Raw genomic sequence first — 18,300 nt, 5'->3', positions numbered from 1 at the left:
GTCACGAGGCTTATCATTTTGTCGTCTCGTGGCTTCTAAGCAGTGCTTGAAGTGGGAAAAAATAAGTGCAGGAACTCAAATTTTCCGACATTTGACATTTGAAAAAATCAAGTCTTTAGGATGTGTTGGTTCAAAAACTATTTTAATTTAATCATTCTTCCAAGCAATAACCTATAGGCATAGGCTACTTTTTTCTAATTCACAAATGGAATACTGAAAAACCATTAAAACAACATGTAGTCTTTTATCGGTCTTGTGATATTGTCTATTCTCGGGCCACTGTCGCTGCGTCGGAGCAGTTTCAGTAAGTACCGGAACGCAGAAAAAAGTGGCGGAACCCAAAAGACGAAAATACAGAAGTTCTGGAACTGTGTTCCGGCCCACTTCAAGCACTGCTTCTAAGTCTCAGAAGCTTCGTAGATGTTGCTCATAAATCCAGAGCATCTGCATGTTTGCAGAGTAGAGTTAGAAGATGAGGCACCACTTTACAATAAGGCTCCCTTTTGCCACTTGTAAATGGGAGTAACTCGTTAGTAAAAAGAAAACTGTGTTATTAATAGACAATTTTAAACAAGTTATAAGTGTTACAACCTAATTTATAACCAGATTATGAACCATTCAAAAACCCTTTATATGGGTAGCCTTATTGTAAAGTGGCACCGGAGATGGGATCTACATCCCAGAATTTGGTACAATAGGTCTGAATCACCAGTAGTAGCAAAATGAACTACGTATCCAAACAATGCTCATTTGAAAAAGCTTCTTTTGGAAAAATATCATTCAGCCCAAACGATAATCCGTATCTTTGAACCAATGGCAAATAGCAACACATGCTTAACATAAGGAAGACCATGTAACATCAAAAAAAATATTTATTTCAACAGAATTTGGTAATCTACAAGCAAAACACTGAATGGGATGTAAAGGAGTACAAAACTCAGATACGCAGAACATTAACTACTATAAACATCTTCATTGATATGGGTGAATTCCCTGATGTTGAAATTCATTAGTGGCAAGATATGACAGTATTACAATGTTTTTAGTTGATATACATTAAGTATGCAGGTGTATATATAGATAGGTAATATTAATTATACTGCTAACAGTATTGTTCTTTTTCTCATTTGTGCTTTTCATACCAGTATCAATTAACATCCTTGTGACTCAACATGTCTCCGTTGAAGGGCACATTCATCCCTCCTGTTTCTGTCTGAAACACTTCTGTCACTGGTAAACAATAAATATTGCTGAATTCTGTCCTCTTAAGCTGAAATACACCATAGTGTAGAAAATATTACATTTCCCCCCTTACAAACTGCAAATAATAGCAACAACAATAAAAAAAAAAACAAAGGCAAATAATTTACCCCAGGCTGTGGAAAACAAGTAGTACAGTATTTACAAACATAAAGCACTTGAGATGGAAGATGACAGGATGATGGGTGACAACAGCCACTGCAGGCGTGGTATAGTTACGGTGTAGCTGTGGATCAACACGACTGAAGCAAACACCATTTAGACATGGCTAATGAGAAATACTGAATCCCAGACGCAGTGACCAATTCAACTGAATTACAAAACTATTTTAAAATTTGTCCAATATATATTTATTTATTTCCAGAACATGTTTTGAAATAGTATGTACATAGTACCTAAATGGTTCCTTTACAGCTTGTTAAAAGGTTCCAGCATTAAAATACCATAATGACAGTTTAATTTATAGAACTTTTATCATTCGTATTATTATTTTTAAACTTTCCTTGGTTTGTTTTTTTGTGTTTCAGTATTAGAAAACAGTGCAATATTATGTCATGTATACATTGCATTTAATGTAGGTGAAAATATGCTTTTTGACCTGAGAAAAAAATGTCCATATGCAATGATAGAAAGGTAACCTTGTCTTTGTTGGTGATAAACATACTGACGTGTCCTCACATAGCTAGCAGAGCCGGCTCAGCAGTCATAAGGGGGCCCTGGTACATCAGAGAGGAAAAGATGACATGTGCCGTAAGGCTTCATTATAACATGTGCAAAAGTTCAAAAATCGGCAGACCTCCACCCCCCAGCCCCTGGTCATGGGGGTCGCGCTGCGAGAACTGTGAGCTGGGATCTGGCGAAATACCGATAAAACGAAACGTCGTGCGAGCATCGTTGCCACAACAGCACAGGGAGCGACCATGCTAACTACGTCTAACACGTTACTGCACAGCGTACACAATACACAGCTTGGGATCAGTGGAATCGATTTTACGGAGACACTTACAGAAGGATGTCGAGTGAAATGCCAGATATGTCATTTCAACATCAGTTATTTTTACATTTTATTAAAAAAAAAAATAAATGAATGAGGATTTGAGAGAGTAAACAGCGAAGTGACCTTTTTTTCATATGGAGTGGTATAAAATTTGCCACAGCTGAAATTTACTTCTTCAGACAAAAAAAAGTGCAAAAAAATAAAATAAAAATGGTTTATTCTCTAGCAACAGGCATTTTGTCAGCTCTAGGCTGCAGCTCATGCCTGGCCATGATCAACATCTACAACTGGTCAAATAATTAAAAAATACAGATTTTTAGGTTATGGAGTTTCAAATGTTAACACTGCCAAGAATTAAAATAAAATAAATTAACGATCAGGGCAAATTACAGAAAAAGCATCTGTGCTTGCAGAGATGAGGACCATGCGGGCATACGGGCTGGACTGGGTCGAGCCGGGCCGGTACCAATGTGGAGGAGCAGGCAGGCCGTGGTTTCAGGCCCAGGAGCTGCGCCTGGCCACTGAGAGCGGCCATTTTTTAGAGGAGTGCGGATCAGTCCATGTGCATGTGGACGTGTGTTTGGTTGAGGCGTGGTGTGTCGATTCGCGTCTCGCAGCTGGAGGGGGGATGGTGAAGAGTGACCGCCGAGGGCAGGAGGGATGAGAAAGGGGGCAAGGATGACGAAATAAGATGATTAGAAGGCAGCTGCGGAGACAAAAGGAAGGCGTGCTTAGCAGGCACATTTATACAAATTAACAAAGTCAGGTTTGAGGGTCCAATTCAGAAATCACCCAGCCAACCACGGGATTTGAACCTGTGCCCTTCCGATCACAAGCACAGCACCCTAACCCACTGGGCTACATACTGTGATTACTGGAATCTGGCACTTATATATTTACTTGGCAGGCATCACAATCGCAAGCATTAATAATAAATTCATGCAATTTATTAACCGCCATAAGCATTGTGATGCAAGATGGTCCTACGACAAGTCATCAGTTCTGGGACTGAGGTTTTAGCCACATGGAAGATCTTCATACTAGGTGGCAGGGACATCTTTAATTTTTGAATGGCCAAACTATTTAAAACAGTGAAGAAAGTAGCACACAGCCTTGTAGGCTAAAGGGTAGGCAGGTTCCCTGGGAGGTGTCCAACTGTAGAACCACAGGGAAAAGGATGTAACCTGAATCGTTCCAGGAAGGGCGGGGTCACAGGGGCACTGGCCCCGCTGAAAGCTGATTGGCCCCCAGAATGCTCCTCCTTCTGTCACAAATCACTGGCTAATGGTGAGGTTGGCCACTCTGTACGAAATATGGCTCCGCTTAAAAATTTATGGCCTCCCACCTTTAAAAAAAAATAAATAATAAAAAAAAAGAACCCAGGATACCAGCACAATATTTAGCTGTGTAAGTGGGCACAAATGCAAGCTGGTTCTTTGTACTTGACTGCCAGCTGTGAGATTTTAATCACAATTAGAGGGGGTCACAGATGCCAGTGCCTCTGCTTGGCCTCTTACCACCAGCGCTCTCCGAGTTATCCTGCCTTGGTGTCCACCAGCTGCATCTGGACGCTGACGGGCATGGCCTCGCTGCCGTAGCCGCCTTTCGACTGCATTTGGTTCTGGATCGAGTTCACCTGTGGGAGGGACACCAATGTGTCGCAAAGGAAGGCGTCAGCAGAGCACGGGCCCCATCTGCCATCGCGAGGTAAAGCTCTTGGTATTCTATGAACTGTGAGGGAAAAATCCTACCAAGATGTAAGGAGAAGAAAACATGGCAGGTTTATAGTGAAATACACATTTGGAGTCTTTCTTGGGTGTGTCTGAGAATGGAGTTACGAGGGTGTGTTTGGCAGCAGCCCCCACTGTCCTGCCGGGGTTTAAACGCACTCCTGGGCCTCCCCTGGCCCTTTCGGGGTTAATAACGTCTGTGAGGTGCCCGGCCCACTTTTACACTCACAGAGTTCATGCCGCTGAAGAGGTCGCCTGATCCCACATGCGCCGTGTGCACAAAGTTAGTGGGCTCACCAATCATGCTCCGGTCGATGCGCCTCCGCCTTTTCTGCAGAACAAAGTACATGCACTCATGAAAGGCATCCATCCATCCATCCATCCATCCATCCATCCGCACAGAAATGAACTCTAATTCACGGCCATTTCTGTACATGCGTACAACTAGACAGAAACATTTTAAAGTAAAATTATATAGGAAACAAAGGACTTCTGTTGAATCAAGTATGAGTTTATGCGGATCACCTCTTTCTTGCATGCTCACCTTCCTTGAAACATTAAATTAATCAATGAACTGATCCTGAACTGAAATTCAGCATCATGGGACTATCAAGTTCAGTGCCAAGTGAACCCACCTTCCCAAGAATGGTTTATAACACTCAGCAATGACAAGGATAAGGGGACAAATTTACAGATACACCAGGATATAGGTCACCTTCACTGGGAAGATGTCAATTTATTGATGCAAACAATATTCAAGACTATTTTTTGAGATATCCAACAAAGCTTCGGAGATTCATGAACGACATCTTCCCACTTAAAATGCAAGTACTTATGCAAATAGCCTGAAGACCGTTTCAGATTTTGACTTATTACAACCCACAAATAAAGAAAAACATAATTAGGAGGAAAACGAAGGGTTTGAAAGTTTAAGGTGAAATTATCCCTGATTTATAAACTGATAACCTCTCAAACAAAAAAGTGCACACCTTATTTTAGTGCCCTTAGCACTGTTCTGGTCCATTATACACATTAAGCGGAATTTAAGAGGAAATAAATCCTGTATCTCTACAGCAGAATGCGTGCGATGCAGGTCGAAGGCACTTAGTTGTTTTAAATGTACATAAATCTTTTCCATTGACTGAGAAATGAACATAAACTGACTCAGAGCAACGGCTTAGTCATCTGGAGGGAGGGAAACATGAAGGACAAGCCTGAGTACATAAACGTCAGCTTCACACAACGACGGCCTCGACCGCGGTGGCGTGCTCGGACACACGTGGCGGAGAACAGAAGCGTGAAGCCCCAAGTTCACCTCTGGTGCTTGGAACCGACATTAGAATCCTGAGAAATCAGTTTGGGCCAAGTTGTCCATTCTCATGCTATATGTGTGAAATATTCACTTAGCCATGCCCCAAGTATTAATGAGAAGAACATATTCGAAACCACAGGGCCTCCATTCTATTCTGTGGTCGGGGGATGGTTTGGTGCTCAGTGGATTAGGCCTCTGTGCCTGGAATCAGAAGGTTGACAGTTTGAATCCCATCCTCAGCAGAATAAAAATATTAATAATGGTACTTTATTGATCACCATGGGGAAATTCTCTTTTCGCCCACCCGATCTTGCCCTCCGTGACACAGATACATACGCAGGTGAGAGCAAGCTTGGCAGTGATGGGCGGCCACCCGCAGTGGTGCCCATGGAGCTGGGGGCCTCGCTCAAGGGCCCATGGACGTGCGACTGCCAGACAAATGTCTGCCTCTGTGCTCACACCTCAAACTTTGCTTTCACCTTCATACACGTGTGTGTGTGTGTGTGTGTGTGTGTGTGTGTGTGTGTGTGTCTCAAAGGAGAGCATTATGGGATATGTGAAAAGAAGCATTCCAAACATACCTGTATTGGTACTTGTGCAAATAGCAAGCATAATTTCATTTCATTACCCACTTTAAAATACATTTAAACTTCTTAATGGAATTTATTTAAACCAGTTAATTGAATTTCAATGCTTTCAATATTTTCACAGATTATAGGCTTATAGTACCAGTTATTACGCAAAATGTTAAGAGTGAGCTGGGGGGTTACAATTCTACTAAGTCCCTCCGTGAAATAGTGTGGCGATCTGGAGAAACACTGGTTGCTGCTTTGAGCTAAACTGCACAGCCTTTGAGGGAGAAACGAATGAATCCCACCAGAGAACGAGGTGGTCACATGACGAGGGTCACCGATCAGTCAGGGGCACAGCCTAGTTATCATACCCCTCTGAGTATAGCACTGATAGAAATGCAGGCCATATTTAGGGAGCGCCCAGGGCGGGGGGCACAGCCCCCCCAAACAGAGCTGCATCCCGGTGTCCTATTAAAAACATGCAAAGAATCTGACGTGCAGTTTCTTCTGAGGACACAACAGTCCACAGAGGATGCTATTGGTTCAGCCTGTGAAGACACGCCAAGGCCGTCGCAGAAGGTCATCATGTGTGACGTAACAAAAAGTCAGACAGGTATTCAGGGTCGGGTGGGGGGGCGCACATAACTCTGTGCTGAAAAAGTGATTGGAGCAGGGGAAGCTGCTTCCCCAGCCGTCAAGCTCAGGGAGACGCGTTTAAGGACCCATTACGGGCTTCGAAAGCTGAACCACAGTGGGGGGGGGGGAAACAGCCGACTCTTTCACCTCCCGGGGGCTACAAAGAAAACAGAACGGAAAGGCGTGACAGGGCATTTTCTGAGCTTGGACTTCAGGAGATCTGCAACTCGCGTGAACGCCGGACACTCAGGGTACACATGTGGCTTCAGGCCTCTGAAATTACTATGACACAAAGTGTCCACGCTTAAATATTCCCACGATTTTAATCATTGATCCCGCAGATAAGACACATGGGCCTTGTAGAAGAGATCTAGCCCTCCTTAAAATGCATGACACATCAGTATATCAAGCTGTGACTTTGAGTACATTTTTACTTCATTTAAATTTGATTAATTTAATCACTTTAATCCAAAGTGACGTCACTACTGAGAAAGCAAAGTCAGACAGTCCTTGGAGCAACTCTGATTTAAGGGCCTCAGTCAAGGATCCAATGTCGAAATCACCTCTACCAGCCCTGGGATTTGAACAGACGACCTTCTGATCACAGGTACATCCTAACCTGCTGAGCTCCATACTGGCCCCATCACCGCATAGGCTGTGAGCTTCTGTTACTATTTCACACTCAGGCTCTATGTGCTTTGAGACTGCCAGCTGTTTGGGGGTGGGGGGGTGGGGTGTGAAGACAAAGGATATACCCCCCCCAAGACTCCTCATTCACAGTGCTCCTCCATGATCTCATTGGGAATGTCACGCTGGACATCCACCGACACGGTCTGGGGGACCCGTGTGTACCTGAGACAGACCCTCACCTCCCCCTCATGGTCACACCTCCTTACGGACACATTTAAGAACTCAACACACAGCATACACCATACTGACTGCTTCCCATTCTCTCAGTAGGATGCGGTCCTTCAAGAATCACATTGAAGTTTAGATGATGTGAAATGAATCGGTGCTTTTTTCACAAGTATGGCTACGCAGCAATTCTTTATTTTTCACACATATCCCATCCTGCTCCCCTATGGGACACAAACATACAGATGTGATTAAATCTTAGTGTCATAGCACAGATTCAGCCATTTTCCCCGCATCCCTGGTGCAGTTTTTGTCGTTAAGATGCTGAAGGCCCCAGTGGTGATGCGACCACATTGCCAACCATGGGATTGAAACCGACGACCTTCCGATCACAAGTTTAATGTAGGTGCGACTACCAGTATGCATCACCATCATCTTCCCACCATCCAAAGACCTGCAATTCACGTCAAGTGGACTATAAACATTACCCTTAGTGTATGACAGTGTGTGAGTGTGTGAGTGTGTGCCCTGCGATGGACTGGCATGATGGGCGAGGGTCCCCCTCAGGGTGCCCTCCAACACATTTTCTGTGCTTCTGCTGATAGACTACAGGTGCAATGCACAGGTAAGTCTCCATGCAAAACTGATGACTGGATCTATACTTAATTATAGTGTTTTATACTATCAAACCATCAAGAATGATTTCTATTTGATACTTCTTTCCAATATTCAACTGCACATTTTAACCTGCAATTACGCAACAAATTCTTACCATCACTGTACTTACTAACACTGTTACATTTCAATGTAAACAGCAATGCCTCATGTTATTAATTATGTAATAAAGCCTGTTCGATATAAACAGTTAAAAGCATAAAACCTCGATCTCACTTCTTCCAACATGACTTCACTGTTCCATTATAATGGAGAAAAGCGGGTGGCCTTAGGTCAGATTTGGCAGGAGATGGCGGTGATGTGAAACAGCCACACCGATTACGGCCCATCACTTCAAAAGAACCAATGTATTACTCATCCAAGGAACGGTAAGGTCAATAACTTAATATGAAAATATAAAATGCAAGTAGTGCCACATTTCAAAAAAGCTGTTTACTTCAGATCATGTGCAGCACAGAAAAGCAAGACTAAGAACTTTCTAATTTAAGAAAAACTTTCAGAGTACTATTAACCACTACTGTACTGATAATGTGTTTATAACATATTCCATGCAAGATGCCGTGTAAATGCTATTCTGGAATATTCCAATACGCTCTCGGAAAGGGTGATAGATTCACAAACAACTTGTTATTCTGCAGTAAAATCAGTCAAACAAGTTAAGTAAAAACTTTCTTCAAACATACATATTCAAACTTAAAATGCATGGGACTTAAGGACTAAAATGTGCACCAAAAGAATGCATCCGTTTCTCCAAATTGTCTCCCTCAAGTCAGAATACTGCTCCACATTCATCTGAGCGATTCACGGATGTGGCTTTTGAACACTTCAAAATCCAGAGTGTTTTTTTAATAACTGGTTGTGGGGGCTCACTAACCTTAGAAGTTAATTCATATAGGTCTGATGACGATGAGGGGGGTGATGGAAGCGTGGGTAATTTGGGCTTATCTGGGACACTGTCTCACTCACACACGCACACACACACTTGGGAAGATCTTCCCCCTGGGAATCTGTGACCTGATTTTAGCTTCTCATCTTCTGAACAGCACTCTAAGTCTGAATGTGTTGGGGGGATGGGAGGGTTTGGGGGGGGAGTGCAGCAAAGACCAAAGGAGAGGACAGTTAAAATTCTAAAAAGACAGAAATACAATAAAGCATAGCATGCAGAACATGTCAGAGTCACCTGTCTCAAGGAACGACACCCCCACAAGAGCTGCACGCGGTGCATTGGGACACCCCCACAATAGCTGCACGCGGTGCATTGGGACACCCCCCCACAAGAGCTGCACGCGGTGCATTGGGACACCCCCACAAGAGCTGCACGCGGTGCATTGGGACACCCCCACAATAGCTGCACGCGGTGCATTGGGACACCCCCACATGAGCTGCACGCGGTGCATTGGGACACCCCCACAAGAGCTGCACGCGGTGCATTGGGACACCCCCACAATAGCTGCACGCGGTGCATTGGGACACCCCCACAATAGCTGCACGCGGTGCATTGGGACACCCCCACAAGAGCTGCACGCGGTGCATTTTCACAGCAGACTATCCCAAGCACACGTCAGCCTGAACAACCCCCAACACTGCCATCGTCGCTGCGACCGCTATGGTACCAAGGTGTGCAAACATCAAACACGTATAAAATGCAAAAAATGACAAGCTACATTTTGACGTCCTGAAGGCCCAAAGGCCCAATGAGAGCTTTCAGAAAGCAGCCATTTAGAAACGCATCATTTCTCTAAACAAGACGTCCCTAATTAAAGCTACATACCAATTAAATTTCCAAAACACCCGAGTACCTGGGACTCCATGTTTTCCTTATTTCGACAACAAATACAGAGGAGGACACCCTAAACTGCTTGTTTGAGACAGAACGATACATCCTGAACCCACAGGAAACGGCCAACCTGAAGGAAGGCATTATGGGTAGGTGGCAAACGGTAGATACCCTTCAATATCATGGGGATATCCCACATTCTTGCCTAGCATATGCATTTTATATATACGCATATGCATAATATATACAAGGTATGCAGATCTCTGAAATAGGAGAATTAGAACAAAGTGTATGGAGAACAAGCTTGCTATTGTTATTGTTCTAAGGACTGGGGGGAACTGGGATTGGGAGGCTCCCAGGGTCCTAGCGTCACACCATGTTAAAAAGTGTGTCCTAAGAATGACATTATTACAGCCAATTTGACATTTCAGTTCGGTGCCTTTTAAACATGAAATCTGACTTTAATCACTGGAGTCATCACAGTTCTACCACTGATATTTGAAAAAAGAAAAAGAACTAATGTTTTATATGATTTGGGTCATTTCTGAGCTGTGAGTTCGAAACTACACTGAATCTGGATGAGAGTGGAGCGATTAAAATTGACATGTTGGCTCCTGCTTTGTTTAATGCTTGGGCCTTGAGGTCCCCACGAGTCTAGCAAGATTATTTACATAAATAAAATTATATAGCATAACTTCCAAGCATAACAAACAAGTCTGGTATTTTTGACAAAAAATAAAATCACTGGTGGTGGTTTTGAATCAAAACACAAAGAAAAAATAAAATCAAGATTAAAACCATATTACTCTGATAAAAACTTCTCAAAATTGCATTTTAAGTCTTCCTCCGTGAAAATAAAACATCTGAAGGCTAAGAATTGTGCCACAGGAGGCTTGCTGTTTGCACATGAATTCAGTACTAATTTGACAATTAAAAAAATAATAATTGGAAGCTTAAAACCCAAAGAGTTGGATAGAGGGACACTGAACAGAAAAGGAAGCCTAATTCTGGCAACGTCTGGCAAAGTAATTCACTCGCGATGTGTTTTGGATCACGTGCGGTGCAGCGTACAATAATTCCTCCCCGGACTCCCCGCGTCACCGAGATCAGATGTTATTGTCGCGGTGTTGCACTAGTGACTCTCGTGTCTAGTAAAACAGTCCGAAACATCAAGGCCCTGCTGGGACAAAGGCCGCTTATCCTCTGTCGTGCCTCCCGCCTCGATCCAGTTCCCGCCAAGCCTCTTGTAACTCTGCCATTGAAGTGCTACTCCATTGAAACAATGGCTTGCCTTTTGTCATTCGAGAGATTCACAGACCATGGTTCTCGCTCTGTGCTCTCCGGTCAACAGCTGTGGGCGCCAAGGATTCCGAGTATCTGGCAGGAGTGCTTGCCTTCGGGATACAGTCTTAAGCAGGGGTCCACAACCATAGCAAATGCTGACAGACACTGATCAAATGCAATTATTTACCACTGACAAAATAGTCAAAAACGTAGCCTACGTAGGTTTTTTTCCCCCCCAAGGAGCAGGCACAGATTTCAGGTCCAGAGAGTTCAAATCCAGACCAAGATTTTGTTTCAACCAACCAGTTGAGTACTCTGTGACTGTGACTCATTATACTCAACTGGTTGGTTGAAACAAAATCTTGGTCTGGATTTGAACTCTCTGGATAGTCTCTATGGACCTGGAATCTCCGCCTTTGCTTGCCACGGACACATCAGTCCACATACAGGCAAGCTGACAATCCCTGGTTTTAAGCAGCAAAACTGAATTCTCTCATCTGCACATAATCTAAACATAATTATACTATGTTATGTTACATATATATATATGCGCACACACACACACACACACACACACACACACACACACACACACACACACACACACACACACACACACACACACACACACACACACACACACACACACACACAGAGCCCACTCCTTGGGGGGAAAAGCCAGGGAAAAAAAACCTTGAGCCTGTTTACCATGGCTGAAGCAGACATGTGCTTCAGATTCCTTGCATGTTTTCACCATAAAAGGTGACAGAGGTGGGGGTTGGGGACACGTCACTTCTTTCACAGTGCTAAATGTGGAGCTATGATTGGGGAGGGGGGCACCCTGAGAGATAGAAAGGGGACCGTCTACTCCTGCTGTGGCAACCACCACCCCCCCGCCCCCACTACAGCCGGGGAGAGGGAGTGCGTCAGTGATGCCGTTGCATTTGGCCGCCAGTCCTGCTGCACTCAGGCCCAAACACGGCCTCCACCCCCGACAGACCCACTTTCTGAGTAATTTTAGGCTTCATACTTCAGACAGGCTTCAGAGTTTCGCTTAGCTTACAGGGTTTTGTGAAGAGGAACCTTCAAATTTTCATGAAATGGTCACATGGTATCAATAATACGCACAAAACATCTCAGCGGCATATTAGGGAATTTAGACCCAAGAACAATGTGAGGAACTACTAGAGTCTGTATGAGTGTGAGGAACCACTTCCTGCTATACTTCCCTATGGCTTTTTTACAGTTACATTTATTTACTTAGAAGATGCATTTATCCTAAGCGACATCCTAAGGCCAGACAGTCCCTGGAACAACTGGGGGTTAAGGGCCTCACTCAGGGGCCAAATGGTGAAATCACTCAAACCAAGGATTTGATCCCGCGACCTTCCAAACTTAATCCTGGAACAAACTCAGCATGCTTCAACCCAAATCAAGTCAGACCAACTGGTATCCATGACAGTTTACAGTTGACTGGATTTGGTGCTTCGAAGGATCAGAGCCGGAGACTCCCGCTCCGAATCAATCATGTATAACCTTCTCCCTGCAGGGTCCAGACACTTCTGCTTGAATACCGCAGAAGAGAATTTCAAAAGAGCCATCATGAATCTGTTCTCACTGGTGCCTGGAAATGTACAATTGAAAAAGGTCTCCAATCAAGGTCTATAATTTGATTGGTAATATAAAGGAGTAAACATGCATTCATGAGCTGTATTTTGAAACCCCATATTACACATCTTTGCTTCACGTTCATGGTAGAAACGTTTAAACAACAAAGGCTGCCTTGAATAGTCACTGTGCATCAGTTGTGAGTCACTGGGAAATGTTGCAGTTAATCACAGCAGTACCCTGGCCATTATTTACTCTACCTACGTCACTAGATGTTCTATGCATACATGCATATATACGTATGGAGGGGGTGAGCTTATCTGTGCAGAGACACGTAAGGCAGTTTCTGCATTAACCAACAGAATGTGTTGGTTAACATTAATTTAAGGGCAAATTAAAACAAGAATAAATAAAACTTCGGGAGTTTCACAGTCAGTCTGGTTTCATGCATATGGCTAATGTCCATTTACCACGACTATGCTACGAGACACAGGCGGGCTAATTTCCATTAATCGTAAGTGAGGTATGTTACCAGAAACTTACCGGCTGAGGCTGCTCTGCGATACAGCAGTTGAAGCACAACCAGAACTCGCTCATGGCTAAAAAGTCCTAAAGTGCTCCTGTGCCAGTGGTCGGCGGGCTTTCGGGGCGCAGCAGCCGCTGAAGACGGCTCTTCCCTTTACGTTCCCTGAGGAAGGCGGACGGAGTCGACGGAGCGGCACGGTCTGAATCCCGGGGAGTCCCGGGGAGCCAGCAGACGTCTTTGAGAGGCAGAAACACAACTTTGGAGGAGAAGTGTGGAAGGGGAGGGGGGAGGTTTGATGAAGTCGTTTCCTGGCTGTTCTGGGCAGCACCTGAAACCACATAAAACAATGCATTTCTTACAGTGCAATATACTGATTTCTCAGTTCTCTAACTGCATTTGGTTCTGAAGGTAACGGAAGACGACCCATGAGCCAAAACTTAGACCCATCTCTGTGCAGCTGGAACTGGTAGCTTTAGTCAGGCATATGAATTTTCCTTCAGTTTCCACTTTTTGGAAAAGGACAGCAGCACCTCTCCCTAAAAGATACCTGTATCACAAGAGGCTCCTGGAAACCTATGATGTTCTGGTGCTGGGCATCACATGCTGGCACGGCAGTCTAACAGCTGGAGAGCTGGTGAGGATGCCCCACAATCAAAGCTGCCTGCAGACAGCTCATGTTTTACGACCACCAGTGTGGAGGAACGGCATGAGATAGTATGTCGAGGGTAGGGCCCGGGACCCCGGACCGCCCGCAGCGAAGGGCTGTTTACTGTACCCACCTCTGATTAGCAGTTTGCCATAACTGTAGGTGTACTGCACAATTAACCAGGCAGTATCTCCAGGAAAACAACGGTCCGTTTTACGGGCAGAATAAAGCATCGTTAGCAGCTAAGCCAGCGCACACTGGGACGTTCATCTCCCACCGGCCCTGTTGCGAGAACATCACCACATTACCGGGCATCGCTGGGCAGCACCTCTTTTGCAGCAATTTACTTTTGCAGCATTTATGACAACATGCTTTTAAAAGCAGTCATTCATAAAAACAAAGCTGCAAGTTGTTATTGATTTTGTCCTAAGCGTTACTGACAAGCCCAACAATACATTATGGCCTGTTATCATGTGTCTTTGTGACTGGATAATACCCCTCCCCCCCCCGCGAGGAGAATCGGTATCAGGTCACCAACAGAGCCTCAGAAAGGTCTTGGGGGGTGGGACAGGGTCACAAACACATTCCTTCCAACTCCATTTAGCCATTGACAAAGAAAACACAATGGCCCAGCTGGAAAGTGCATCCCATTAGCTACCGTATCTCCAGATTGCTAATGCTAACATACTAAGCTTAGGCATGTGCCAAACTCAAGTGCAACTTAAATCCATAAACGTTTTTGGTGAGCCATCCCAAACCGGCCACCCAGCGCAAAAACCCAAATACAGCTGCGAGTCATTTTTCCTATCCAGTACTACGAGACTTCAGCGACACCAGTTGTCTCAACACATGTGGCTACGAACTTCCACCTCATGATGCACCATGGGACCGAATCGTTAAAACCCTTGAATCTATTGCAGTTATGAGGATGGATCACTAGATGAAGATGGATTATTACATTCGTGGACGTTTCCAGGTTTCCCCAGGCTTCAGTGTCAGAAATGCATATAGTACTAGAAGTACAAAGAGTCTTTTAATATGATGTGGAAAATGCTAGAGTATACAGCAAAATATAGCCATAGTATCTACTTATACATTTCCTAGCCTATTTGTCTGAATGTTATTTCCCAAAATAATGTATTTATCGATAAAACTAGTGTCACTCTAATGGTGTCATCCTACTGCTTGGCTTTTTTTTTTTTTTTTTTTTTACTTCAAGCTACCTAAACTCTAAAATCATATTATCATGCGGGAATGTGAGCCAATTAGAAAATACCGGCAGTGTTAATGATGTCGTCTTCCGCAGGTACGCGGTTCAGCTAGCACTCATTTGTAAGGCTCCAGCGGGACTGTCCATGATTTATGAAGATACAAGGCCTCTGATACCGCTCTCCCGTGGCTTGTGCCTTTCCCCAAAGATAATTAATAGTCTTGAGGAGAGTGGTATGAAAAACCCTGCCAGCAAGGGATGGTGCTTCTCCTTCGAAACGGACCAAAAGGCCGAGCCCAGGCAGAGATTGTAGATCAGCCAGGAACATCCAGGGACGCTCTGAACAAAGGGAACAACAGAAGATGCACCCGGATGCCTATGGAAGGTAGGCTGTCCTCAGGGCCCAATCGCCACACCCAGGGATCGTAGCAGAATTTGGGGGCCCGTAGGAGAATTTGGGGGCCCGTCCATTCGTTTTTCCCGTTTTGTTTGCCTGGCATGCGAAACCACACCCCTTTTGTTTGTTTTGGCCATGGTCACTCCTGAAGTACGTTCCACTGGGGTAATTGTTCGGTGTTGTGAAATAGAAATATATAAAAATATAAAAAGAACCCCTTTGCATCCCCTGGTGTTCCCTTATTCCTTTACCCTGTTTGCTGTCTTGTCCCATTCCCCTTCCCCTTCCCCTTTCCATTCCGTTACACACCATCGCTAAACTGGGGGATCGTATCACGGCTGGCAGTGAAGAGACTGTAGATCAGCCTGGAACATCCTTGAATATGGTCTACATGCCATTCATTGTTAAAGGACTCGCCGGCATTTGGCGTATGCAACACACTGCGTGTTAATTCTTGGGTCAAAGTCCTGGAATCAGGATGAAGACAAGATAATTTGAAGTGTAACCAAATGATTCAGAGACCACTCCAACAAAACACACGCAATGTTTTCGAAAGAGAACAGCCGCGATTTATGCAATGTCAAAGTTGGGATGACAGATTTGAAACAGAAACTTTATTGGGGTAACTGTCACCCATGCTACAATGTCAATGACTCAGGTCTTGTGAATCATGTGGAAAAAACAAGCCCTCCTCCGTTTACCGTCAGTGGCAATGCCAGCAGGAAACGGATAAAAGGAGCGTGGGTGCTCAAGAAATCCAGAAGGATCTCCTTCATAAGCATACAGGCTGAATCTAACCTGAAGTACAACATAAATACAAGTAAATAAATAAATAAATAAAAACTAACCGCAGAGGGCGTTTCTCAATGCTAACTGTAGCACTGCATGTCTTGTTTAGCTACGATGCAGTTCTGAAAAGAACAAGCAGTGCAAACACACCTTTAACCATTTCCCCACACATTCTGGCCCGTAACTCTAAGTTCTGTTACAGTCAATGTTCTGTTCCTTTTAAAAACATTGCCTTGCCGCTCCAGCAAACCAATAGCTCTGCGCCTTGCAAGCAAGCATTCAGTCACCCCAGCAGGACTGTAGGTATTCTGGTTTCCATCAAATTAGGCGTACATTATTTAAAATGAAACCTTACTTGACTCACCTGCTTGCCAAACAAACCAAGAAAATGTATAATTAGTTAGAATATTAGCTACCAATAAATATAAATCAAATCTTGAATCTTAACCTTAGTCTGCTTGTTAACCTATAAGTAGAATTTTTTGAGCTACTGTCGTTTGTGAAGGAAACTGTGACAGCTGATATAAATACGAGAAAGCTGACATCGATTAGCAATTTAACAATAACTATACTAAGCAATAAACAGTGCTAACAGAAGGTGGGCCACTGGTTTAATTGTGCAATAAATGTCAGATTTATTGGTTTCATAACAAAAGTCCATTGACAAGCAATGTTTATCGCATCTGCACATATTTCCCACACAGAAATTTTCTTTTTAAGTATCATTTTTTAACTGATTCATGCAGTTTTGTTCTTGCTATTTCGCTACTAATTGCAACTGCAGTCACTGGCTCCCAAAGGGATAATAAACACAAATATTTGGTGTTCTATGTTATTGCAAAGGTGGTACTGATTAAAGAGCATGCGATGACACTGCTCGTCAATGAACTTTTAAACTAAGAACGGCTCTTTTAGAACTACAATGTGATATTGTTTGAAAAATAACTTAATAATGTAATGATTATTGTTATAAATCCAATAAATTTGCAATATTTTTACTGAATTAAGCAACCGCCCCAGGACATTGTGAGCACTATGTATGAAATTCTATTCACAGCTGGGTGATTTGACGAAAAATTGTTAGACGTACTTCCTGACACATAATTATTAATATTATAATCATTAAAAATGAGCTGCTGAACCACATCTTGTCATGAGATTCTCTCTCCACCTTCAAAAAACGCCTGGAGACCCATCTGTTTCAGGAATTCCTCCACTGGCCTGAGACCTCTCCATAAGTTCCCTGAATGTTCTTAATGCAGCACTTTCTGCTGATTTCAATAGTCGTCTAATTAGCGTCTTGCTTTGTTGGGCGGATGCTGTGTACTGTAGCTCTCACTCCAGTGCTGCTTACACTCGTACCTGAGCGTTCACTGGAAGCTCAGCCTAGCTGCACTTATGCCTAGTCGATTCCTCGACAGCACATATGTTTGTAATGCTCCATTTGCCTTACTTGTGCGTCCTTTTGCAAAAAACACTCGCAACAGAAAAATAAAATTAAATTAAAAACATGGATAGTGTGAGGTTAAAAAAAAATAAAAAATCTAGACCGCAGTCACTCTCAAAGGGCAAAGCTGCAGTGAATGTAAACCTACTTCATACAATCGCACTGCATGTGTAATTAGTGCAGGGGACAAAGAGGAGATTGGGGGCAACAGAGGGCTTCTGGCTGGGCTGCGGAGGCAGTACGTGTCCATGCATAACGCCCAAGAACTTTCCACTTTACGTGTGGAAAGCAGCACTACCTTCGCTCAGAAGCCTGGTGTGAACCGGCCAGAGGGAGACGCTCAGCTTCGGCAATAATCCCCAGAGATCTCCGAGCTCAAGGATGGACGGTCAACGGTGGCCAGTGGAGCGGGAAGACGTCCGCCATAAACTCTAGTAGCTCCACCCCCCCCCCAACCCCTGAGGGAGGAAGTACCAAGATAGGTGAAAGGGAGTTTTTGTTTTTGTTTTTGGTCTCAGGACCCTTGTTGTTAGGGTGCCGGCTGTGGACAAAAGAAAAAACATACCCTAGGATGGGCCT

At 44.0% G+C, this 18,300-nt stretch overlaps 1 protein-coding gene across 1 annotated transcript in view; it reads right to left on the bottom strand.

Moving 5' to 3' along the window:
- Nucleotides 1-854: 854 nt before the first annotated feature.
- The window catches only part of cdc42se2 (CDC42 small effector 2), a 31,672-nt gene continuing 14,226 nt past the window's right edge, over nt 855-18,300 (bottom strand). The window contains exons 2-5 of the mRNA XM_023806640.2: nt 13,250-13,560; nt 4,217-4,318; nt 3,775-3,893; nt 855-2,963 (exon numbers count right to left, since the gene is read on the bottom strand). Of these exons, the coding sequence (XP_023662408.1) occupies nt 3,792-3,893; nt 4,217-4,318; nt 13,250-13,303 (258 nt within the window). The 5' untranslated portion in view covers nt 13,304-13,560 and the 3' untranslated portion in view covers nt 855-2,963; nt 3,775-3,791. The remainder of the gene's footprint in view (nt 2,964-3,774; nt 3,894-4,216; nt 4,319-13,249; nt 13,561-18,300) is intronic.

The sequence above is a fragment of the Paramormyrops kingsleyae genome, chromosome 7 (genome assembly GCF_048594095.1).
Source record: "Paramormyrops kingsleyae isolate MSU_618 chromosome 7, PKINGS_0.4, whole genome shotgun sequence".
In the NCBI taxonomy this organism is placed as follows: Eukaryota; Metazoa; Chordata; class Actinopteri; order Osteoglossiformes; family Mormyridae; genus Paramormyrops; species Paramormyrops kingsleyae.
This window is presented reverse-complemented; position numbering and strand designations above follow the sequence as displayed.